The sequence below is a fragment of the Lactuca serriola genome, chromosome 6 (assembly GCF_051521515.1).
Source record: "Lactuca serriola cultivar US96UC23 chromosome 6, Lser_US96UC23_V15, whole genome shotgun sequence".
Lineage (NCBI taxonomy): Eukaryota > Viridiplantae > Streptophyta > Magnoliopsida > Asterales > Asteraceae > Lactuca > Lactuca serriola.
Genome location: NC_136413.1, coordinates 63,776,061 through 63,802,571, shown reverse-complemented (window position 1 = coordinate 63,802,571; position 26,511 = coordinate 63,776,061). Strand labels below are relative to the sequence as shown.

Sequence of the window (26,511 nt, the reverse complement as noted above, 5' to 3'; positions counted from 1 at the left end):
TGACATTTATATTTGTATTTGTATTGTATCTCATTACTCATTCCTATATCCCAAATATATGTAGTACATTGACATTAATTTCTTTTATTTATTCTTGTTATTTATTTATTTTTCTACTATCATTTTTAAACGATGATAAGTGTAATAAAAATTTATTAATTTTATTAAATATAACAAATATCATAATCTTAAATGTATAAGATATTTAATTTCTCTTATGAGGATTGATATTTATAATTTACTAAATATATAAAAAGCTATTATAAGGATATTCTAATTTTGATATCCATTAATATTTATTACACCCCTACAGTTGGTGTGAGAGGTGGTTGAAGGATCAAATCGAGTATGGAATCAAGAATATTGGAATGTGGAGCATAGAAACTTGGTTAAGAGTAACCTTTTCTCACACAAAATGTATCATGCATACTAAAAATAACTACTAAAAATAACTAATAAGTAGTTTTTATATAAATAAGATCCAGATGATATATAATAATGAAACTCCTATACTTTTATAAAAAAGAAAAGCAAAAGATAGATGAAAAACTAATAAAAGAAAATACACATCATTTTATTCATATAATTGTTGGCTAAAACCGTGAGAAGAAAGATTGAAAAGTGATACAAAGATTGCAAGGGTGCATCACTCGGACCAAATGACAACAACAATTTTTAACTCTGGTTAAGTGGCTAAACTCTGTTCATCATATTTTTAGCCTCTAACCAGGGCTTTAGTAAACGCGAAATAAAAATTAATTAAAAAAAGTAAAAAAGTTAACCACTATCGCTGTAATCTAGTATTATAAGCCGTGTCCAAATTCACCTCTTCAAGGAAGTTTAAGTTACATCTCTCCACTTCACAAATTAACATATTTGCCCCTTACACTTTCAGTCAACAACATTTTTTTTCCATTATTATTATGTAGTAGCCACTTTTGATATATCAATATGGCTCATACGACATGTCCCTAGCACATGTTCTGGTAATTCCTCCGGTGTGTTTCCCTGAATTAATACAACACCATTATTATTTTTTTTTTTCTAAAATATAATTTTATTATTTCATATTTATTTAAAGTTACCTGTATCACAAATGCTGATTCAACTATCAAATGATTGAATGTACTCACAACTCTATTTGCCACCTTTTTTGCAATCATAGATGAACCAACATCCACATCGAGCTAAAATCATAAAATAATTTCAGATCTTTTTTTTTTTTTTTTAAATATCATGAATAATGTAATAAAGTTATAATAAAAATATTTTCACCTCTAAGTAGTTTACTCCACGGACATAATGGATCTTGAGAACTTGACCCAACAGACATGGTCTATTTCCAACGCTTTGTTTCACAATCCATGGGCCCTAAAATAGAATTTTGTCATATTTGTGATTATCTTTTTTTTTTTTTTTTTTTTTAATAATGTTAAAAGGATTATTTAAGGAATTAAAAAATAGAGACCTTAGAAACACGGGGTATGAGCTTAAACCTTGCATTTCTATATGCATCATCTCCTTCTACAAAGTTTTGTAGCAAGGGGACATCTTGTATGGGAGAAGTTGTTGCATAATAGAAAGCAATATGAAGAATTGTTGTGGGACCCGGGATCTGGTTTTAATAAATAAATAAAAAAAAAACATAATTCATAAATAGTAATCTACTTAAAAAAAGTATATATTTTTTTAAAAGGAAAAGAAACTTACTTGCATATTTACAATGAAAAAGAAATCTGGGCGTTCCACAGCTGCAAATTTCTGCATAAAAATCTTGTAAACTTTCCATTTGCAAGAAATTTTATTATATTGAGATGGAATTTTATAAAAAAAAAAAAAAAAGTTTTAGAAACAATAGATATAACCTGACAAATGCTACCAGGTCTTCCAGCCAAATCATCTTGTTTGTTGATTGATCTCAGCATGTTGGCTGCAATAAGTTGCATTGTTGTGCCTTTTCCTGTAATCTGAAAGGAAAAAACAATAAAAAAAATATATTTTTATATAAATATTTTTAAGAAATCAATGAATGGTTATTAGTTATTACTACTACCTTTTTGCGATTTTGTAAATAAGTTTCACCACGAATGCGAAAGGATGAGGAATCTGCAGCTCCCCAACTATTGATGAGTTCACCAGTTGGATCATTTGGAAATGTTGAATCATTATGGCTTAAGAAACTATCTTGCCATTCAAGATCATCATCAAAGGCTGAACCACCCTTTTTCTGCACTGAAATATACACCGATTTTGTAATCTTTCACAAAAGAATTCATCCATTTTGTGTATGATGTTTAGTAAAAAGATTAACTCAAGTGATACTTACCTACTGAACCATGTAATCTTCTTAAAAACTCAACAGCAAGTGAAAACTTGGGAGATGGAAGATTAACTTCCTGAAGAACAACAAGGAGGTTAGCTTGTTCATGTGTGTTCAGATTAGGTATTGGTGTAATGGATGTAAGGAAGAAAGAGGAAAAAGGAAAGAGGATTTAGTAGTGAAAGTGGTATATACCCGAGGGGATAAATCAGACCAGCTTGTTTCTGAACGTGTTTCTTCCATAGAATCTGAGTTACTGAAGTACTCATCAGATTCATCTTCCTTATCTCCACGGATCGATTGGTTTGAAGGAACTTTAACCAATCCACCCATTGATTCCTCCTTTAATTGAAGTTCAGCAGTCATGGTAGCTTCACGACAATTGAAATATCTTAAAGCTACAGAAAACAAAGCCAGAATGTGGTAATCAAGGCATGATTAAAATAGTCATGTAAATAATCAACAAGAGTCGAATGGATTGGGCATTTGAAAAAGTTGTGGTATATCATCAACTGATAGCATTCCTAATTGTTATCCTCACAATCGGATAAGGTAAATGACGAATGAGAGTTAATAAAAATCAATGATAATGATCCCTTCCTATGCAAAAGCAAAATCACAATCTCTTTTTTTGGGGAAAAAACATCCATTCACAGAATTATGATATTTTCTCTCAATTTTCAATAAAATAGCCTACATCAACCAGTTAAAACGATTACAATACGCCGAAATCACAAAATTTATGGATTAGAAAGCTAATCAACGAAAAACAAACAGCAACGAAAGAGATTATTCGTTATCGTATTACGAATGCACACATTCAATTCTATTTTACAGTTACATGAAATTAAACATAAACAATGATTCCTAACGAAGGAAATGGAGGTTTATCTGGATTAAGAGACCAACGACGAATCAAACAATCAATGCTCACAGGATTATAAGAAAGTATGCAAATTATTGAAGATAATGTCGCAAATTATATACAGATATGTGGATGCAGAAAGATACCTTCGCCGTCGTCCTCTCTCGTCCGGCACTAGATCGTCACCGGCGAGAGTTATCGGAGAATGTTGGGAGTGATCCGTGAGAAGGTTTTTTGATCGATGAGGAAGCTATGATAATTGATACGAGTTTGAAGTTATGCCCCATCTTTCAAAACTCTGTCAAACCACGCGCGAAAACTGCGCTAATTTTTTTGATTTATTTTATTAATTAATTAACTGCAAAATAAATAGAAAAAAATTACTCCAACCAAAATATTTCGATTTTGTTGTCCTGCCATGTTGTGTTGACGACATTTGAAAGAATATAATCGACCAAAGATTAATAGTTTTATTGATTAAAAGAATATAATCAATAACAGATTTTTTTAAGTAAATATGATGTTTTAAGTTACATATTATCATGTCGATAGTAGATTTCTATAATGGATTAACCATGTTTAAACATCTTCAATCTTTCCGTGTTTCACACAAATATTTTCCACGTCTACAACTATGAAATGCATTTAGAATCATCTAATTTCGATTGTGTTTGTGAAGATGAGAAATTGAGAATGCACAACTTGTTTCTGATATTTAATTTCTCTTAGTTTAATTACTATCAAGTTTTAGACAAAATTAAATATAAAACTAAGTCTAGTTTAGGATCGTTTGATAGTTGTTAATTGAATTAAAATTGGGTGGATTAGAAGCTGGTTGAGTTAGAAGTTCTGACTGAATCTACATCTGACTACGTTTATGTTGTTTGATGATTTTCTGACCGACTATGGTGAATGATGAAAAATGACTATATTACCCTTATGACCATATATGACTAATCTTTATGTTGTTTGATTCTTTTTTCATTTGTTTGGAATTATGTTTATAATTGTAAGGTAGAATAGGCAATCTTGATAATTAAAACCAATTTATAAAATGTCTTTCAAGAGTGGTTTCAATAACTATTTCTGTTGTACAATTAAGGGAGCATAACTTTTTCCAAACAAAATTACAAAGAAAAAACTTTGCATAATATGCTTGTTTAATACCAACATTACCATGATCATAACATGTTTGCCTGATTCAAAATAAAATATGGTACCGAAAGTACCTGCAGAATAAATTACAATAAAAAATATTCAAAATAAATAGCATCATATTTCAATTGATTTTATTTATCATATTATCATTGTTTGGATAAGCATTGATTTATAACATGTGGTTCTGTTAGGAGGGATCACTGTTAAATTCTCTTCCTAGTGTTCAATCATACAATTAGCACCGATTTTGTAATGTCATTTGATAATGCTTGAGTTGATGCAACACACTTTCCTCCACTCTACATATCAACTATTTTACCCATGGGGTCGTTTACTTGTTTCCTACTATGCATTGACCATTTTACCAACAATGCATTTTAGTAATCTTCTTGGTTAGGTAAAAACTGCATATCTAGAAAATAATTTACATATTGAAGAGTTAGGTAAAAACTCCATACCTCAGATTATGTGTAATGAGTAGTAGGGTTAGGTAAAAACTACATACCTCAGATTATGCATACCTCAGATTCTACTCCAAAAATCAGTAATTGAAGCTCTTTTAAAGTGTCAAAGAATACAAGAATCAAAGAGAGGACTGGGGAGTACCTTTATATTGAATTGAGAAACCTTAATTTCAATCAGACAGAGGCCACAAATACGACCACAATCAGTCGACGATGACGACCTTCAGAGCTCTCCCCTTGCACTTTAATCTATATTTCCATACGGGAGCGGAGACGAAGAGAGAATGCACGAGCAGGGAAAGGAGAGATGGTGAATATCGTTCCTATAGGAAGATGCGAAGGCGTAAACTCTATATGGGAACAAAGGTGAATGACAAATACGTGAAAGGTAAAAGAAGGACCGAGTCAGCTTCTTTTTGTTAGAGGACGAATAAGCATAAAATTGGGGACCGAGTCCAAGGATGCAAAAGGAAAAACAAACAAGTTGATCAGGGATTGAGGACCGAGTCTTACCTTTGGACTCAGTTAGAAGGCTTATCAAACAGGCCCTTAGTAGGTTAAGATTTGTTTGTTTTCAGTTGATTTGTAAATAATTCACACTAATTAAATTTCTATATTTAAGTTTATTTGTTTAGAATAATATATTTTTAGCTAAAAGGCCTGATTTCAAACTTTAGTATTAAATTTATTGTCACACCCCCAAACCAAGGATGGCGGAAACGTCCGGGGGTGGAGGACTTCATGTATAGTATCACAACAACGAGTATAATAATGCTCAAAGTAAATACAACCATCATAAATATAATTGAAAAAGTTACATCATAGTAAGTTTACATGTTTCAAAATCAATTACATTATGATGACAAAATGAACTATTTGACGATTTAACGTCCCATCCTCAAAATGCTGTAGTTTTCCTGTTTCACTGATTTCCTGAGAATAAAAGTAGTTTTGAAAAATGTCAACAATTAAATTGGTGAGTTCATAAGAGTTTTGATTGAGGAAGAAACCATTTTCCTTATAAAAGCGACAAAGTATGATTCCAGAAAATCCAATATTTTCTTTATTAAGTGTAAAGTGAATGCTCCTATGTTATGCAATAATGTACCATAGAAAGACCCGTAGATTCCTTTTATAATCACCCGGTGAATATAAGTTATATAAAATTTAAATTAAATAAACCCTCGAATATAATGGGTCTGGCCTAGGTCCACAGCCAAATAAGGAACAAGATGTAAGGCGGGCCTACCAATTCTAAGTCGGTTATGAATAGATTTTTCTTATATAACTCTAGCATATACACTTAGCAGTTATAGCTGAAGCCTAACAATTCTAAATGAATGTAGTTTTAACATAAATATGTTTCCAAAGAAAATCCAATATTTTCCTTATAAAAGTCATGTAGTCTTACATGTCAAGACAGAAATGTACAAGTATTTTTCCATACTTAAAGTAATTTATGCAAGTTTAAATCGACATAAACTTGTTTAATTTAAAAGTAAAAACCCGTAAATCTCATGTTTTGTTAATACCACATGTGAGTGATTATAACCATACTATGACTCAGACGGCCTCGTAATACGACGTTCTTCAGGCGTCGCAAGTTAAATGATATTTGTCACCTCAGACCTACCGGTCTAACTATTGCATGCAGCTCAGGTGTGGGTTTGTCAAACCCAATATAGATCTATACACAACTATCACGTTCTCCCTACAAGAGACTCTGGTTACAATTTACAGGACTTTTGATTTCGTTACTTGGATGTAACACGAAGCGAATGTCTCATAAATTTATTCATTAACATATTTACGTGAACTGAACTGAAAACCTTTGGTAAATGAGTTTGAAATGTAAATGATACATAAACTATACCTATTATAGTTTATCCAAAACGTTTGTAATGTAAAAGAACCCCTTTTATGAACATACATTAGTGCTATGAGTCCATAAACTATTACTATTATGTAGTATATGAAACACCCATTTGTTTTGAGAGTAAAACCTCTCTCATGTACTAAAAATCCATAAATTATGCCTATTATTGTTTATTATAGTTTATTACATGTGTTCGTAATGAATGAAGAATCCTTATCATAAATGACTAAATTTCAGTTTATGATGATAAACTAACAACAAAATACATTCACTATTTAGAATTTATTGTTATACACTTTGCTCAACATAATACAAAATGTTATAAAAGTTATAAGCTGTTAACTAATTTTTAACCATTCTGCACTGTTTTAGATAAATCATACAAAAATCATACGAAGTCGAAAACTAAATCCGTAAATTTTGAGAGTTCATAAAATGTGTCTAGTTTATTCATAATTTTTATTATGATTTTTGGAAGTCTTTAACTTGTGTTAAAATGTTCATATTCACAGACTGGTCCGAAAATTCGTTTCCGAAATGATAGGCAGTTTTGTAAAAATCACCATAAATTGTAGAAAAATCGTGTGGAGATGTGAAAGTAGTCATTTTAAAGTCATGAACCTGAACTATTTGAACCTAACACAGTTTTGAAAACTAAAATGTTTAAGTTGACCAAAACAGTCCGTGAATGGAGTTAAACTTTTCTGATGAAAGCTATTGGGTGAGTTTAGTTGTGTTCTTGGTGTTTTAACTTGTATTCCCCCCATTAAAACTTAAGGAAAACATGAAAAGATAAGGATATGAACTCACCTTATGTGTTCTTAGTGGGTGAATGTTAAAGAAAAAAAGTCTTATACTCAAGAACACGTAGAAGATGTCTTGAAGGTTTCGAGAATCTAACACAAATATGATGGAGTTTGTGTAAGAAAACTATGATTGGAGTAGAAGGAAGTGAAATAATTATATGGAGGATGAATATACTTACCAAAAGTGGAAGAAAAGCTTGGAAGAAGGCCCTTGAATCTCGAATTTTAGTAAGAGAATTGAGAGAGAAAATGTGTTTGATCTTTGGTGGAAGAATGAGAAAATGAGAGAGTGTTAGGAGAGAGGATAGATTTCAGCCTTAGACAAAGAATGGGGTTGGGAAATGATGGGAAAAGGACGATGAATGACCAGGTATGGTGGGGGGGGGGTGTGGGCTGGTAATGGAGTGGGTGTGGGTGGTTTAAATGTTAAAATATAATTTTATACCCAAAAACGGGGGAAATAATGAAATATGGGGCTTTAAATGTTAAAATATAATTTTGGGTGAAAATCCTGTGTTAAAATAATTAAAAACGGGCCTAAAACAAAATCATAGTCGAAAACCAGGTGAATTGGGCCTTTCTGCGAGACCTCTCGGTACTGGGCCGAGGTTCGGTCCCTTCTGGTCATGGACCGAAGGCGAAATGGGCCGAAAGGGGTTAGAAGCGAAGGCGAAGGTAGGGTTCGGTCTGAGAGGACCTTCGGGTTCGGTCTATGCGAAGCCTTCGGGTTCGGTTCATGGCAGCTTCAGTTCCTATAGGGACCTTCGGTTCTTAGGAGGGTTCGCTCCTTAAGAGAGGGTTTCGGCTCCTAAAGGCTATTTTACTCATTTTTACCCCGTTTTAAGCAGTTTTTGACCCGGTTAAGGGTCAGGACGACCCGAATGATTTCAAAAAGTTAAAGGAACTTTTGAGAGAGATTTGGGAGAGATTTTTAATAGAGAGATAGAGTGAAAGAGATTGGGAGAGGCTTCTTTTGTGACCTTTTTGAGTGCTTGGTTTCGCAACGCAAGGTCCATAAACCCCGTTAAGCCATGTTTAGGGATCTTACACACTCCCGATGAGTATGCAATAGTGTTTTATCGCTTTGGTTCATTACTTACCACAGTTTTAGGTTAAAGAAATCTAGATATACAAACGTTTCAATTGATGATTTCTCATTAGAATAGTGAGTTGTACATAAATTTCATAATGTAAACCCTAGTATACAAGGGTTAGTTGAGTTGACCGGTTTGACTTGTTGACTTTGAGTTGACTAGAATTTGACGGTTGTCACATTTATTTAAAACTTAATTTAAAGGGATAACTATAAAAGTGATCATTGTATTATGGAAGATATGTGTAATTGATCCAAATTTTAGCAGTTTATCAAAATGACCGTTAAATTTAAATTGACCATTTCAGATTTTGTTAATATATAATGTACTTTTTTTCATTTGCATCAAACATTTTAATTTTTTTTTAATTCATTAATTTGGAATGTTCATCGGAATTTAGACTTGTCTTGGAATTACAAAATATCTCTTTGAAATGCTTTGTTCAAAATCCAAAATATAATTTTTATGAGAAAAGTCACATTTAATGTAATGCAACGTAAAGTTAGTCCATTCCGATGGTAGTTAATTCAACCAAAGGCTCAGAAGTTATTTATAAAAGAGATAAAACCATATTTATGATTGCCATTTTTATGATTATCCTTTTTTTTTTTAATGAAAGGGCATCTTCTTTATTTTCGTCTAGAGCCTAAAATATGTTAGGATCATCCTGTCTTTTCTCTCGAGAATCAAATCATTTAACAATTTACACTACACCACTAGGAAATAATTCGTTACATTTAAAAAAAAAAATCCTATATTAACATTATTGAACATACACATATTCGATCAGGAAAGAAACAAGCAAACCACATATTTAATTAAGTATTTGGTATTTTTTTTATATATGTACAAAAGCTAAAAACATCATTGTCGATTGTACAAAAATGATTAGCCCACCAAAATTTAAAAATAAAAATAAAATCAAAGTTTAGTCCTATTCTGCTTCAAGTAAGCTTTATCAGCACTCACAAGTCGATCTTGAAATAGTGCCCACTCATTTTTGCACCTATCTTTTACCTATACAATCATAACATAATTACTCATTTTTGCACCTATCTTTCAGTCCTTATTTAAGGTTATTCTAACATTGTTTATCTATGTTCTAAATAAAATGACTATTTTTTATCCCTGACGTGAGTATAGCTCTTTTTTGAAATTTTCGACCCAAAACATTATCTTGTTCACTTTTGGTCCTTATTTGAAGTTCTTGTCCCTAATCCAAGTAAAATTACTATTTTGTCCCTGAGTATAGCTGATTTTTCCAAAAAAAAAAACTTTTGCAATTTTAGTCCTTATTTAGGGTTTTTGTAACGTTTTTGGTCCATGTTCTAAATAAAATGAATATTTGTCCGGGATTTTTGCAATTTTGGTCCTAAAAATAGTAATTTTACTAGGAACATGGCCCACAAAGGTAACTAAAACCTCAAATAAAGATCAAAATTACAACTGAAAACTTTTTAGGACCAAAACTGTAAAAACCAGTTCATTCAAGGATCAAAATTGTAATAATTTACTATTATAAATGTTGCATTTATATCGGAGACCTAGTAAATAACTTATTTATAAAAATATGAAGGTATAAATGTAGAATTATCTTACCCCTTCCCATGGAGCTTTTCCCTTCTCATACTCACCCTAAATAAAAAAAAGAGTATAAAACCATTATTTATTTATTTATGCATTGAATTTATGAAAAAAATAATAATAATAAATTTAAATGTCATAATTACTCACCTGCCCCCCTAATGAAGGAATATGTTGATGCAAGATCCATTGCGAATCAACCACACCGATTTTTTCATGTGCAGGCTGTGAAAAACCAAAGTTTTTTAATTAACAGAAAAATATTTATTAGAAAATAAAAATAAAGTATATTGCCTACATTGGTATAAGAGTAAATTTGCTCATTGAAAATAAGAAAACTAACCTCTACACATCTTCTAAGTGCAAAATCCAAACCCCATCCATGCACCAAGTCATTCTACATGTTTACAAAATATCAAAATTTGGAAAATAACTTTTGAAATTAAATTAAGAGTAAATTACAAAATTAACCTTTACGCTTTACACAAATCGCGAATTCAGTCCAAAATCCGTCTCAGAGACCATATTCGCAATGAAATTGCAAACTTAAGGATGACATTGGGACAACTTTCAAATATGGACTGAACTTGCAGTTTTTGGTAGAGCACAGGGACCAAACTTGTAATTTAATCTTAAATTGAAATTTTACCTGAATCATATACCACACACATCGCCACGCATCACGAGAAAATACAGGCGCCATAATCTCCACAAATCTGGATTAAAGCAAGTCGTATTCATTACATGTATGTGTATGTATGTAGTATGTATGTATGTATGTATGTATGTATGTATGTATGGGAGAGAAATTATACGCTGCGCATGGGGGTAGATGTGGATCGCTGCACCATCCTGGTTTTTCATCTGTGACTCTGTTGACCAAGTCAAAAGATATAGAATTTTCAAGTGTTGTTTTGGATTTTAATTTTTGGAATTAAAAATATATAAAAAAAAGGTGATGTACTTGTGAACTTCTTTATCGCCTCTTCTTTTAGTCATTTCCCAGGTTAATCCCTCATTGGGTTCAAGGCCAGGTTGAGAAATTTCTAAACGGTGTTTTTTAACTAATTGTATATACCTGAAATGTTATAAGTAAGTGAATAAATATATATATATATATATATATATATATATATATATATATATATATATATATATATATATATTAAAAGGAAAGATCTAGAAGGAGAGAAGAGGGAAAATACTTGTCCCCATTGAAGTGTTCAACACCAAGATCTTCATCCCAAATGAAAATGTAATCGTATGATGATACGATATCTGGATGCAAAAATCGCTTTGCATACCACCTTAGAAAAAAGTGAAAAATAATTTTAAAAAATAAATACAAAAGGTCAAAATGGTTAATTTGGAAAATTAGATAATGGGAATCTAAAGCATACCATTTGGATTGTTTCCTTATGCTGACATGAATTGCCTTTTTTGCCCATTCGTATTGATCCCATTCTGTTGTTTTCCCATCATAGTGAAAAAGCATGATTTGGAAATCATCCGAAAACTATAAAACATTAAAACCCATATCTCAGTATTTTTCAAATTAACATATAAAAATTCAAAATCAAAAAAGAAAATAAACCTTTTTTACTGATGCATCTATATTATCCCTCTGATCCCAACCAACAGTGAAAGTTACCAAATACCTTGGCTTCTTCTTCAAATCCTGAAATTTTCAACACCTTTTTGTAATCAACAAAACTTAATAGTTAAAGTAAAAGATATAATAATTAATAATGAATAATTAATAAATATATTAAATACCTCTGAGGGTTCACCCCATAATCTTCTCAAATAATAATCAGTCTCTGTAACTACAATTGCTGGAGGCAACGATTCTGCTCCATGAGGATTTGTTGGAACATATATCTGAAACCAAAAAAAGTAATTTATGTAATCAGATAATTAATCACTTATTTAGTTCTTTACATACTTTTAAAAAATATTACCTTAGGTAGTTCAGGTGTATTAGATGAACCAAGATTTTCAGGGAAACTGCGTTCTTGAGCTTTTGAGTTATCTCCATGCATTGTTGTATCAAAGGGTGAACGAATGCTTGGAGGGAAGTTAATCTGAAGGGTATAATGGTAATTCTAATAAATGATGATTCTTGTTGTTTAAGTGTAGTGAATATTTGAAAGGTAAACTACCTTAGTAAAAGAAATATATGGAAAAGAAACACCAATGAAGTATCCAAAGATTGTTGCCATGATTGTAATTGCAACGAGTCTCCCATTATCATTTGATTTCTTGAGTAAACCACTGAATATAAATATGTAAGTAATCAATTGTACAGAATTTTGTAATTTGAATTAGAAGATAAATGTTTAATTAATCTCACGGACCTTCGGTATAGACTTTTCATTGATAAAAAAGTGCTCAACTTTAATGGTCAACCACTAAGTCAAACCAATTATGCATGCAATTCTACACAGCATGTAACCCCCTTCAGGATATGACAGTATCAAGATTGTGTTGCCACGGTAGAAAGCACCTGAAATGTATGGAAAAAGGTGGAATGTTAGGAAAGAAAACAATCCTAAAGACTATATAAAGAAAATGATATTTTTTCCGTTTAAATCACATGAAGGATATATGGTAACATACAAATACAAAACAAGATAATGAGAAACAGTTTCTTTTCATTTCAATACTCTAATCCAACTCAAGTATGAGCATTTGTTATCATTATGATATGCAAGACTTCCACAATTCAGAAGCAATATACTACCCTTGTTGCTTCAAAATGGCAACAATCGAATTTACATGCTAATTAGTAGAAATGTCTGATTGTTATTTAGATGTATAAAATGATCCTTCATTATGACAAACTGGAGGGTATTATTGACAAAAGTTGGGAATTGTTTCACTCTTGAATGAACATGTAACATCCAAAAATGGAATTTGTAATACTTTTCGTGTAATTAACCAAATCTTATTGACAAAAAAAAGGAATTTCATTCTGTTAGCTAACATCTAGACGGCATAGTGATGATCGAGTGAACAATTAAGGTTCGACAAGCTGTGAAATTGATTTAATCCGGAATAAAATCCAAAGCCAAAATGTTTAATTAGGAGCACAAAATTGTTACTAGCGATATGATCGATACTTATACATTCTATTCACATCACCAAAATCTCAACAACAGAAATGAAGATCTGCTCCAATCAATCAATCAATCAATCATCAATCATATGCTATAAGTCGAACAAATTGGACTCCACACAGTGCTTTAATAACGCAAATAAAGAAAAAATTAATCACGACAAAGAACCACACTACGTACTAACTCCAAACGCATGGCCTTGGAATAACCGAAATCGATCACAGCGATGAAATTCACAAGAACGACATGTAGGTAATGTAAGAGAAACACAAAATTGCAAACATCTATGTCCACATGTGAGATTATCACTAAGAATTAACAATGTAAAATACAGTCCACATAAAATCTAGGGTTTAAAGCTGCTTACTGGTTGAGAGGGAAAGAAAGACGAAGATTGAGGCGTCGTCTTGTTAGGAGATCGTACGAAGTTCGAAAGGTATTATTGAGTGCGGGCGAAATAAAAATATCATCTTTTCGGTTGTGTGTTTTCCAGAGCTGAATTTGAAAATATCAGATTAAGGTACAACTTTATATGCGTGATGTACAATTGGAATAGAAGTAGTGATCTGGTTTAAGTAGATTTTAGCACTGAAAAAGACCTAGCCTTCATCATTGGCCAGGTGTCTGCATCATACTCTTCTTGAATTGATTCCCATCTTTTTCTTTTTCCCTTTTTCACCCTTTACCTTTTTTCCTTTTTAATTGCTTTTTTATATTCCATTATTACCAATATGTATATGTATATGTATATGAATGACACATGTTATATTCTTGTTATGAAGGGCATTTTTGTAAGTATCTTAAGATTCTAAATGTTAGGTTTTGATAAAAAAGTGATTTGTAGGAGGAATTTGCAGTCACATGACATAAAAGGTTATTGTGGAAAATGTGATAATTTGAGAAGATAAGAAGATAAGAAATAAAGTTTTAATAACTTAAGGAATAAGTTATTGTGTGTTTAAACAAGTCATGAATAAATTATCTAGTAATATTTTTTATTGAAATTTTATGATGTGTGTTTAAAAATCTACAAATTAAATGAGAGGATTTTATATAACATTTTAGATAGTTTATAATAAATTAGTTAAGTTTATATAAAAGAAAGTTATTGGATGAAGTTAATCATTAGAAAAAATATTTAATTAGAGGTTAAAATAAGTGAAAATATGAAATAACAATGGTTTTTGAATATTAGCATGAATTTACTATTGGAGAAGCTATGGAATAAAGAAGAGGTATATTTTTTCTTTGATAATTTAACTAGTAGTTTATTTGTTCTTGACCAAATCAATTTTAAAGTCTGTTGTGATGTGTATGTGAAATAATACAAAAGCCAAAATGCTCATATGCCCAAACTTGACATGTGGATGCAAAACGAACGAAAAGGACGTATGACCCTCTCCGTATTCAACTTTCTATATTTATACATGTTCAAAATTCAATATAGTTAGTACCATATAAATTAGGCACAAAATAAAGATTTTTTTAATTACTTTCCGTTTTAAGAAACAAAGGGTAAGTTAGGAAAAAAAATAGATAGTAACTTATTTTATATTTTTTTGTGATTTTAAATTGAAAACAAATCATATGGGGACAACAACTAGGGGTGAGCATAGATGGGTACCCGTCCTATTTGTTTGGAACCGAACCGACAGTTTTTGGAATGCAGGAACCGAAACAGGAACCGGAAACAGTCATAATGGTTCTTTACATTTTGGAACCGGAATCATAAATGATTTCGGGACCGGGTACCCGGATGTTTGAAGCTTTCTTACTATTTTTCGGTAGAAATCCACCGTTACATTAACTGTTAAAAGCTAATATAAACATAATTCATGGAAAATTGGCTTCAGTCTTCATGAAAAAAAATGCTTAAAAGTTGGAGGCACCTTTATGTTTAGAAAATATGCATCTATTTACGAAGCTACAAATTCAAATAAGAATCATCATGTTTTTGAAGTTAAGCAAAATAAGCCATGCAAAATTGTAGCTAGTGTATTAATAGAAAAAACTCAAGTTTTACATATCAGGAATACTAGTACAGACTATCAAAATGTAAATGTATATGCTATTTTTTCTTGGTAAGTTTATATATATATATATATATATATATATATATATATATATATATATATATATATATAATTTTTTCTTAGTAAATGTAAATGTATATATATAACCGGTTTCGTTGGATACCCAACGGGTAGCGGTTTCGAAAAAATGATATCTTATATGAATCAATAACTATGCAATTATCGCAGTAAAAAATATAATAGTGGTCATGTACTAACTAAAGAAAGTCGGTTAAAAATCAACCAATAATAATATGACACACAAGCGAGCAACATATGATTCCACTGTAACAAACTAACCATCACTATATCACAAAATCACAATTTTATTCAATGTAATTACACAAAAGTTTTGGTTTGGGCTAACAAAAAAACAGTTCTATTCAATATAATGACATAAAAAAAACGTTTTTTTAAGTAACATAGCCGAAAAATGGAATTTATTCAAATACGGTTATAACGTTGTTATAACGGTGACCATAATCGCAATAAATAACAGTAAATCGTGGCATTAATAGCGTCATCGTTATTCCAAACCGTTATTTTGAAAACCGCAGTTATTGATTGCATAGAGTGCATCAAAATGGGGCAACTAAAAAGGTGATGTGGATGAAGAAGTTCATTAAAGATCTCGATGTGGTTCCTAACATAGAAGATCCTACAAAGATGTACTTTGACAATGAGAATGCAATCAATTTAGCTAAAGAACCTAGGGCACATAAATATACACGCCATATACTCAGGAAATATCATTATATTTGGAAATTTGTTAAAAGTGAAGACATTATATGAAAACTAGACGAATGCTCGCGCGTTGCGTGAGATATAAAAAAATAGTTTATATTAAAAATAACTAAATCATTGTTATTAACAATTAAATAATAATTTCATAAAAAATATAAAAAATGATTTTTAGTATTGTTATTATGTTGAACTATATTATAAAAGATAAGGTTGGAACTTGAAGTTGTTTTGCATATATAAAGTTATATGATTAAAATAGAAAAATAAATGATTTTTAAAAATAAATAAATCGTTATTGTTATCTATTAAATAATAATTTCATATTAAATTAAAATGTTTATATTAAATATTATCCTTATGTAGAAAATACGATAATAAAGACATCTTTTTATCTATCTTAAATTTTATCATTGTGTACAGCATATGATAATAGAGACAACATTTTATCTTAAATAGTAAAAAAAAAATGTTTTGTATCATAAATATTATCATAATTATGTAGAACATATGATAATAGTGACGTCTTTTATATGGTTAAAACTTTAAATTGTATTACATACAGGGTTGTAAAACTTGTCTAACACAACCAAATACTCGGCATGTTACTTAAACTCGGCCTCCAATGGAAGCGAGTTTGCCTAACTCAGCAAGAAGACACTCGGATCCTTATTAAACTCGATCCAAATCTAAAAGATATGGTCCAAAATCATTTTCGAAATTCTGAAATTTAATTGGTCACTTGTCAATAAAGACAATCTCACCAAAGAATACACTCAACGTCCTACAAAGTTAGATGCAAGGAAGATCTAATGGCTTAGTCCCTTTAAAATATTTCACAATCTTTCCTATTTATAGAGGAGAATACATTCTCTTGTTTACTCTCATGATCAATGTGGGATGAAGACATTTTAACTCATTTCTTTATTTGCAAATAATTTCATTTTGTTAAATAAAATATTAAATAATAAAAATAAAACGTTATCTAGAAAATTTATTGTTCAATAGTTCCATTTTTCTGTAATCTCGTAAGTTGCTATAAAAAATCAAGTTTTTATTGAATTACTTTTTGTTAAATCATAAATTCAGTTAGGTACTTAATATATAAAGTTTGTTTATATGTATTTTCATGATTCAAAATGTCATTATAAAATGAATTCATTTATAAAATATAATTGAGTATATATTTCGTGCTTTTGAATCAAAGTGATTTTTCAAACAATTATAATTTTATGTTTAGGTAGATTTTTTTATATTTATATAACATTATGTAACTTATAATATTATTATAAACAATTTGAATAATCATGGGAGTTTTAAATGTATGTGGAAAGGAAAATGCTTCATTTATCGGTCCAAATTGATCAAACTCGGACCGATTCAGCTTAATATACCAAACTACATAACATTTTTTCTATTGAAACCCGGTTTGTATATATTTTGTGTTTTTGAATCAAATTTATTTTTCAAACAATTATAATTTTATCAGTGTTGTAAAACTCGTCGAGTTGGCCGAGTACTCGCTACTCAGCCCCTTACCGAGGCGAGTTACAGAATCCCCAGTACTCCCCGACCTGCCTCTTACAGAACTGAGCAGTGTTGTAAAAATTAGTCAACTCGGTGATTAATATATATAATATACTAAATGATTTATTATTTAACACACATACACATGTGATTATTACTACATATATATGTTAAACCTTCAGTAATTATTCACGAAGTGAGACCATTATGCGTTTTTCAGTTTTTGTGTATTCACATGTATCTGATTTTGTTATATATTTCAATCAACTTATGATTTTGACATATATAATTTCCTTAAAAATATTTCTACATGAATTACTGAATCCGAGTACTCCCGGAGTACTCCCAAGTACTCGCTACTCGGTAGTCGGCCGAGCAGCTACCGAGTAACGAGTTCTACAACCTTAATTTTATGTTTAGGTAACTTATTTATAATATTATTAGAAACAATTTGAAAAATCATGGGAGTTTCAAATGTATGTGTTGAAAAGAAAAGGCTTCCTTTATCGGTCCAAATTGATCATACTCAGACCGATTCAACTCAATATACCAAACTACATAACGGTTTTTCAATTGAAACTCTGTTTGAACCTAAAAAAATCTTATTCAAAACCATTTTCGGGATTCTAAAACTTAAATGGACAGTTGCCAATAAAGACAATCTCACCAAAGAATACCCTCCACATCCTAAAAAGGTAGGCATAAGGAAATTCTCATGGTTTAGTTATTTTGAAAGATTTCACAACCTTTCCTATTTATAGAGGAGGAAACATTCTCTTGGTTACTCTCACCATCGGTGTGGGATGAAGACATTGTAATAAAACACGCTTTCTTGTTAATAAAACTGTAACCCCAAAAATTTCAAACCAATTTAAACTTTTAAAACATGTCAAGTTCATCAAAATATTACAACTTTGTTTTCAAAATATTATTTATCAGAGTATTCCCAGAAACATAAACATAATATGAGGAGTTGTACGATCATGCCTTCGCCTTGCCGTGATCCCCTGACGTACCTGAAACAATAAACTGAAATTGTAAGCCCGAAAGCTTAGTGAGTTACCCCCAAAATACCGATACACATACAGTCCACATAACCATGTCAGCAATAACATATCATAACTAACTGAACAGAACAACACGTAACGGGTCCACAACCCTACAGACTATAATTCCCACGAGCCCACAATACGAGTCTCCCTCAGCCCGTAACTGGAATGCTCCCGAGCCCATAGTACGAGTCTCCCTTAGCTCGTAACTGGTATGCTTATAGGGTTTGTTGGCTACCGCACGAAGCTGTACAACCTCAACCCATCCCATATAACAAACACATAACATAACCACCGAGCATGTAATAATCATATAACATCACAAGTAGTCCTACAGGTCTACCTAACTGGCATAAACATTAGCATGCAAGACTAACTCACACTCAACATCTAACGCTGCCAGGATAACATATCCAATGGGCCGGCCTTGGTGCCTTAGGCCCCTTAGTATAGTGAGGATAACTCACCTTGCAACTGTCGTCTGAAACTAGAAAGCTCGACTCCCGGATCACCAACACGAACTCCACCACCTATAGTTACTATAAAACCCTTTTTCATAAATCTCTAAGTTACCAGAATACCCTCAGAAGTCAACGGGTCAACCCTTGGTCCAAGTCAAATTCAACAGTCCATGTTGACTCGACTCGTCGAGTGCAGTTCACCGACTCGTCGAGTCCTTCCTGAACTCGAGAAGTCATGAAATCCCTGATTGGCTCGTCGAGTTTCCTTTTAACTCGCCGAGTTCATACGTCCAAGAATTGGGAGAAACCCTAGCCGACTCGCCAAGTCCAAGGCAATCTTCAACGGACTCGCCAAGTTGTTCATCCAACTCGTCGAGTTCATGACTATCTTTAACGGGCTCGCCGAGTTGTTCATCCAACTCGCAAAGTCCTTACAGTCCTTCATCCATGCAGACGCTTTTAAAGCCATGGCAAGGTTCCAAATTACAGATCCAAGCTTCTAGGGCATGTTTATCACGTAAAGTCACAAACTTTACGTGCATGCAAGGCTTTAAGACCCTTAAATGGCAAAACTAAGCTTACAATGAAGTCTCACACTTGAGGGAAGGCTCCTACCAGGCAAGGCTGATGACTTTATGGATCTAGAGGTCAAAGGGAGTCCAGATATGAAGTTACAACTTCAGATCTTAGCTTAAACATGGGGAGCCTTTCATAAAACCCATCCAAAAAAGGTCAAAAGAGAGATGAGCTAAAGGAACAACTTAATACCTTCCAGGGAGTGACAATTGATGAACCTCTTAGCTCCCCAAGAGTTCCTAGCCTTGATTTCCTTGCTTCCCCAAGTGTTTCCTTCTTCAAAGTTCCTCCTCCAAGCTTGAACACACCAAAAGGGTGTAAAACCCCGAGATTTAGGGTTTCATCTGCCAGCTCCTACTCGTCGGGTCCCTTCTTGAACTCGGCGAGTAGCTCATTAAAATACGTGGCCAACCCGCTGCTACTCGACGAGTAGGGCAATCAGCTTGTCGAGTAGCCCTTGAAATCAAGAGCTCACACACTAAGTCAATACCTGAGAATCGGGGCGTTACACAAACATTATTCAAATTATTTAGTAAAACACCCTTTCTCTTGTTTACCCTTTCTTTATTGTTCAATAGTTCCATTTTTCTATAATCTCGTAAGTTGTTATCCAAAAAAGTAAGTTCTTATTGAATAACTTTTTGTTCAATTCTAAAATCATAAATTCAGTTAGGTATTTAATATAGAAAGCTTGTTTATATGTATTTTCAAGATTCAAAAGTTCATAATAAAAAGAATTCATTTATAAAATATAATTTGTATATATATTTCATGCTTTTGATCAAATCGAATTTTCAAACAATTATAATTTTATTTTCAGGTAGATGTTTTTTTATATTTATATAACATTATGTAACTTTTTTAAAATATCATTGGAAACAATTTAAAAAATCATGGAAGTTTCAAATGTATATAGTGAAAGGAAAATGCTTCTTTTATGGTCCAAATAGATCAAACTCGAATCGATTCAACTAAATATACCAAACTACATATTTTTTTCTAGTGAAACCCGGTTTGTATATATTTTGTGCTTTTGAATCAAAGTGATTTTTCAAACAGTTATAATTTTAGGTTTAGGTAGATGCTTTTTTATATTTATATAAAATTATGTAACTTATTTATAATATTATTAGAAATAATTTTAAAAATCATGGGAATTTCAAATGTTTGTTGTGAAAGAAAAATGATTCCTTTCTCGGTCCAAATTGATCTAGCTCCGGTTCAACTCAATATACCAAACTACATAATTTTTTTCTAACTAAAACATGGTTTAAACCTGAAGAAATTTGGTTCAAAACCATTTTTGGAATTCTAAAAGTTAACTGGACACTTGCCAATATAGACAATATTACCAAATAATACCTTCAAAATCCTACAAAGGTAGGCATGAGGAAGTTCTCATGGTTTGGTCCCTTTGAAACATTTCACAACCTTTTCTATTTATAGAAGAGGAAACATTCTCTTGTTTACTCTCACCATCAATGTGGGATGAAGACATTGTAATAAAACACAATTTCTTGTTTATAGAACATTATTTAACTTATTTATAATATTATTGTAAAGAAATTGAAAAGTCATGAGAGTTTCAAATGAATGTGGTGAAAAGAAGTTAAAAAATGGGGTTTCAAATGCATAAGATTTAAGAAAAAATGCTAGCTTTATAAGTATACTAGACGAATTCTCGCACGTTGCGCGACGTAGGTTAAAAATATATTGTTAGAATATAGTTTTCAGACACCTTTTAGTTACTTCGATTCATCAATTTAGGTTCTTTTATTATTATTATATTTAATGTTTTCCTTTTAGCTATGTTAAAAAATATATATTGAATTTTTTTTAAACATTATTTGATATTTTACTTTAGGTTTTAAATTTTACACTAAATTTTTTAGCTTATTTGATATATTAACGTAGGTTATTTATTTAACTATATATTGAAGTTAACAAATTAAGCATATCATATTCATAAGTCACAAATTCTTCCATTTATGATAATGTTTACAACTAAAAGCATATTTAAGTTAATAAATTAAGTATATTGTATAGAAATATGAAAAGTTGGGAGTTTCAAATGAATGTGGTGAAAGAAAAAATGTTTCCTTTATAATATAGTATGATATGATATGATATGATATGATGATATGATATGATATGATATGATTTGGTTGATCCATTCACTAAGCCATTACCCCATATAAAGCATGATGCTCACAATAGGTCTATTGACATTAGATTTGCAAATGCCTTGCTGATTGATGTTTGTTGTTAGAATAAGATTATAATGACAAATCGAATTGCGAAAGAAAGTGACACAAAACGAAATACAATTTAGCGTGGATTGATCGGAAGATGTTGTTACAACTCAAGTGCTACACAACACTACATGAACATTCAAAAAGTTACATAACATTCTCTAACACCGACTATATATAATAAATGCAAAAAGTAAATCGGTTAAAAATCAACCAATAATAACATGACACATAAGCACACAACACATGATTCCATCGTAACAAACTAGCCCTCGCTATGTCGTAGTTAGTGATTGACAACCCATATTGTGTTAATATTGAATGAGCAACTATGTCGAAGTTCTACTACTTTGATAATTGATATCCATTAAAAGATTGATCTTGTCGAAGACCCTTTGTTGATACCTTAAGGCAACCATACATATCAAAACATGTGCTTCTACAATCTCCCTCATTGTGGCATTGCTCTTTCGACAAATCAATTCTTTTTAAATCGTGGGAACAAAACCGGAACTAATCTCATTATCACTGATCATACTTTCAACCACCATCTTAACATATTCACAATCTTCTTTCTTATTACTTCGTTGTTCTTTGAACTAATCATTACCCTCTGAATAATTCCTTCTAAAATTTTAAAACCAAAACTATGAAGATAAAAAACATATGGATATCAATGTAACGAATCTAAATAACAATCCTATGCAATGATCTAAAACGTATCTAAATAATTATACCAATCAAAATATCAACTCCGATGGTTTAACCATTTAAGACGGCTAAACCACCGGAATCTAGAAAACAATCAACAAGAAATTATTTTAATGTGAAAAAATCTAGAAAACTTTCAAGTCGTAGTTGTTATTCTTGCACTCTTTGTTCGTGCGTGATGGTGAAGAAAAGAAAGCTGCAAGTCGTAGTTTTTATATCCCCTCCAATAGAATAGAGTTCAATCCTTTTTTTGTCCTAATCATGATAGTTTTCTTGCACTTATTAGTGCACGTTTTCTTTTGTTTGTTTTTTTTCTTCGGATTGAAATGGGCTAAGATAAGGTGATATTGAGCTGCTATTTTTAGCCATTTAATTATCACTTTTTGGGCTGCAATAATTCACGAGAAAAAGAATAAAAGTGGGAGCAAAAAGTCATGCTAATGGGTTGAAATTAAATCATAAAAGTGGGCTGCCAATTTCTGGCGTTGGGCAGATTTTTTCTACTCTTCATAAGGTCCATAAGGTATGTTGTTCAAATTAAATTTCTATTAGTTAGGAAAACATTGGTAAAATTTTAATTTAATCGGACTACGTTTTCCTTTCAACCCAATCATTTGATTAAGACTACGTAATGCTACGAAATATCCAAACTTTACATCACTTCGATTTTGTTCTTGATCACATATGTTGCTACATGATTTCAAACGTGGTTGCAACATTTTCCATGTGACTGCGTTGTTTCTATAAAATATCATCACCCGCTTGCATGAATCTGCATAAATATAGCTTAAACGAGTAACATTGTCCATAACTAACGATGTAATGAAATGTAAAAAAAACATGCTAGATATACCCAAGATATCATGAAAATCATTAACAAAATATGCTAAAATGCTGCATAAAATGAATCTAACATTCATTCTTTATAAGAATCAAGTATTGAATTAACACTGGTATGAGGTGTTTGTTGATTATCCATAGAGATGTGTATTGCATAGAGGTGTGATTAGCACTCATATGTACTTGATAGAAATCAAATATTTGAGTAACACACACTTAGAAATTATTTCATGAAACCTATCACAAGTAATTCTAATTCTAATATGGTAATATTTTATATCTTTGAAACGAAAATACATGGGTATGTTGCACCTTAACATTCTCTAACGTTATCCATAATTGGCAGCCATACATGATACGATCGGGTGTGATATGATGTATTTTCAAAGGTCTATGCAATTAGTGTTGATTTTTCGTTTTAACATTTGGTAAAAGTGATATCCATAGGGTCAATAATTCAACAGTGACATTAAATGTATTGCAATACACAAACTAAAACTGATATTGAATCAATCTGCATTATGTCCTTTGAGACCACCATGAATCTCTATTAAGAAATAGAATCTTGAACAGTTGAGTTTTATCACTTTTCATGTCTTATGTTCATCCACATATCTAGAACAAAAATATGTTTGATCACATACCTAGGAATGGATCATACCTTAGGGTTCTATCTCAAAGCACTTTTCACTTTTTCTTGGACAACATATCCTATGTGGTTTTTCCTTCTAACATTGCGACATAAATTAGTAAGGATGTTGCAAATTACTATATCGCTGAAAGAAATAAATTAGTTGATTACTTAAGTAGTCTAACATATATGGTTCATTTGACTACACCCACTTGGATTAGCACATGTCAAAGGATCAACTACATGGTAGCAATCACACATTTTATAGATGATGATTGATTATGCATGAAAGAATTATTAATTTTAGACTCATTGATAGTCACAAATGGGAGAATCGGTTGTGTGAGTTATTAGATTACATACATGGTTAGAGGATAAGAATGTTATGAATATGCAGTTGACAATGCATTTGATAGTTGAGAATATATATGACGATAGCAAACATTTTCAAATAAGGTGCACGGATTATAGTTTGAATCTTATTGTTAAAGATGAGTTAAATAATAACAATTATCATGTAGAATATATGCAAAAGGTTGTAAGATATGTAAGCAATCCACGTTAAGAATCACAAAAATGTGGAGTGGAATCGGAATATTTTTTTTAAGTGGTGATTGTGATGGGTTTGAGCCATAAGAACATTCCTATGTGCACATACAAACCCTAATGCTTGGATCTAGGTTTCTCTAATTGAACATGCAATGTATCCAAGACTTTGATTGATATATCTATTGTAAACATTCAAATCATAACATATGAAAAACAGATCTAAAGGATTACCTTGAATTGCTTGCTTGAATCTTCTTGTCCTTGGAGCTTAGAGTCACAAATGTCACTCCTATAATGGCTTACAAACACTAACTAGCAAGAGGATGATAAGAGAGAGAGAGAAAGAGAGAAAGAGAGAGAGAGGAGGGTGAGAAATCGGCCAGGGTTTCTTCAGATGCAAGAGTGCCGATTTCCTCAACCCTATGGGTGTATTTATACTAGTGAGCTTCCTAGGGTTTCACCCTTAAAACCCTAATTGGATAACTTAGGCCCTAAGCAATCCAATCTCCTTAATGATAAGCCTTGGACGAATTCTAGGCTCTTCCAAACCCTAAAATCGTCCACCCCTTATCCATAAGGAATCACAACCCAAAATACAACTATCATACAATTGACAGTTTATGCCCCTTTATTCAATTAATCTCTTTAAGTCACCAAATTAATCCATAATTAATTTATGACTTATATTAATCAAATAAAAATATTATTATTCCTTATATTATTCTCATAATATATTAATAATATTTCTTCTCTCATTATAAATCATCCTGTCAAGTTGCAATGGTGAAGGCAACCTAAAAGGATCATGCACAACCGGGTCAAATACTTGCCAAATATAGTTGCAGCCTTAGACACTATTCCAACAGTCTCCCACTTGGATAATTCTAGTAGCTATATATACAAGCACAATCCGATTCACAATCGTAGCTCTCAAAGATGTTGTCAAACTCTGATCTTATCAGTCCTGTCCTTTAGATAAGGGATCGTGTATAGTCCTCTGTTCAGACATCACGCAGACATAATCATTGTCCAGCGTTTAGTTTCTCGATCTCAGATTTATTCGACATAGAACTTAATCGAACACATCAATTAATTTCTGACCGGGCCCGACACATAAGTCAAATCAAATCATCAAGCGGCCGAGATATCGCTTTTACCCTCTTAGGATAAAAGTAACAGATAAACTTTGACTTATATGCATTTACTTATTCACTAACCAATTATACACAACAATGCGTTTTATAACATCAATTTACTGATGTGGTTTCGCATCATCAATGTATAACCAATTAACAAATAACAAACCATATATCTAGGTTTTAAGACCATATGATATTATCATCTTGCGATCACTTACAATATATATATATATATATATATATATATATATATATATATATACTTTAAAGTGATTCCAGCAGGTGCGGGTTTGTTCCAATGCTCAAAACTAGTTCATAAGCACTCATGAACGTTGTAGCAACCCTTTGCTATGTCTAATACCATTTAGACAATCTACATACCAATTCATGACAATCTTCATTCATACCTACTTCCAACATATGAACGATTGTGGATTGTTTGAATAATTCGATTATTCTAAATAAACTCAATTATTCAGGAAGTCAAAACATGCAAATTGAAACAATAGTTAAACAATTAACATATGACAATAACTTTACTCATAAATAATACTCCTTTATTTAATCATCAAATTTCAATTACATTTATCTATTACAAGTTTCTAAAACTATCTAATCTAAACTAATATTATCCTTCAGCCCAATACTCCTAGCATGCTGCAAATGCTTAACCCTAG

General features: G+C 31.5%; 2 protein-coding genes across 3 annotated transcripts; both read right to left on the bottom strand.

The window, feature by feature from the left end:
- Window positions 1–547: 547 nt before the first annotated feature.
- On the bottom strand, window positions 548–3,478 carry LOC145058177 (protein ENHANCED DISEASE RESISTANCE 2-like). The gene is made up of 10 exons (XM_079006088.1): window positions 3,332–3,478; window positions 2,516–2,718; window positions 2,327–2,396; window positions 2,054–2,232; window positions 1,866–1,967; window positions 1,711–1,761; window positions 1,469–1,615; window positions 1,276–1,371; window positions 1,086–1,187; window positions 548–1,008 (listed from the first exon to the last, which is right to left on the bottom strand). Exons 2-10 carry the CDS (start codon window positions 2,684–2,686, stop codon window positions 922–924), a joined length of 1,005 nt encoding a protein of 334 aa, XP_078862214.1. The 5' UTR covers window positions 2,687–2,718; window positions 3,332–3,478; the 3' UTR covers window positions 548–921.
- A 5,918-nt stretch (window positions 3,479–9,396) lies between these two features.
- On the bottom strand, window positions 9,397–13,785 carry LOC145058775 (uncharacterized). 2 transcript variants are annotated; one of them, XM_079006679.1, is made up of 15 exons: window positions 13,654–13,785; window positions 12,525–12,673; window positions 12,330–12,441; window positions 12,129–12,251; window positions 11,944–12,048; window positions 11,762–11,845; window positions 11,568–11,683; window positions 11,373–11,474; window positions 11,132–11,245; window positions 10,983–11,039; window positions 10,817–10,883; window positions 10,511–10,564; window positions 10,318–10,392; window positions 10,183–10,218; window positions 9,397–9,600 (listed from the first exon to the last, which is right to left on the bottom strand). In XM_079006679.1, the coding sequence occupies exons 2-15, from the start codon at window positions 12,542–12,544 to the stop codon at window positions 9,505–9,507; spliced, it is 1,161 nt and encodes a 386-aa protein (XP_078862805.1). In that variant the 5' UTR covers window positions 12,545–12,673; window positions 13,654–13,785; the 3' UTR covers window positions 9,397–9,504. The 2 variants fall into 2 exon arrangements, with proteins under 2 accessions (XP_078862805.1, XP_078862804.1); XM_079006678.1 differs by lacking the exon at window positions 13,654–13,785 and adding an exon at window positions 13,467–13,609.
- Between the last annotated feature and the right edge of the window lie 12,726 nt (window positions 13,786–26,511).

Bases quoted from the DNA above. Each gene is read 5' to 3' on its own strand.
- LOC145058177 (XM_079006088.1), bottom strand. From the start codon at position 2,686: ATGACTGCTGAACTTCAATTAAAGGAGGAATCAATGGGTGGATTGGTT. The intron at 2,397-2,515 runs GTATATACCACT...GTTGTTCTTCAG, and splicing joins GGTCTGATTTATCCCCTCGG to GAAGTTAATCTTCCATCTCC. The intron at 1,616-1,710 runs GTAAGTTTCTTT...TATTAAAACCAG, and splicing joins TTTTCATTGTAAATATGCAA to ATCCCGGGTCCCACAACAAT.
- LOC145058775 (XM_079006679.1), bottom strand. From the start codon at position 12,544: ATGAAAAGTCTATACCGAAG. The intron at 12,442-12,524 runs GTCCGTGAGATT...ATTTATATTCAG, and splicing joins ATGAAAAGTCTATACCGAAG to TGGTTTACTCAAGAAATCAA. The intron at 10,219-10,317 runs GTGAGTAATTAT...TTTTTTATTTAG, and splicing joins TTCCTTCATTAGGGGGGCAG to GGTGAGTATGAGAAGGGAAA.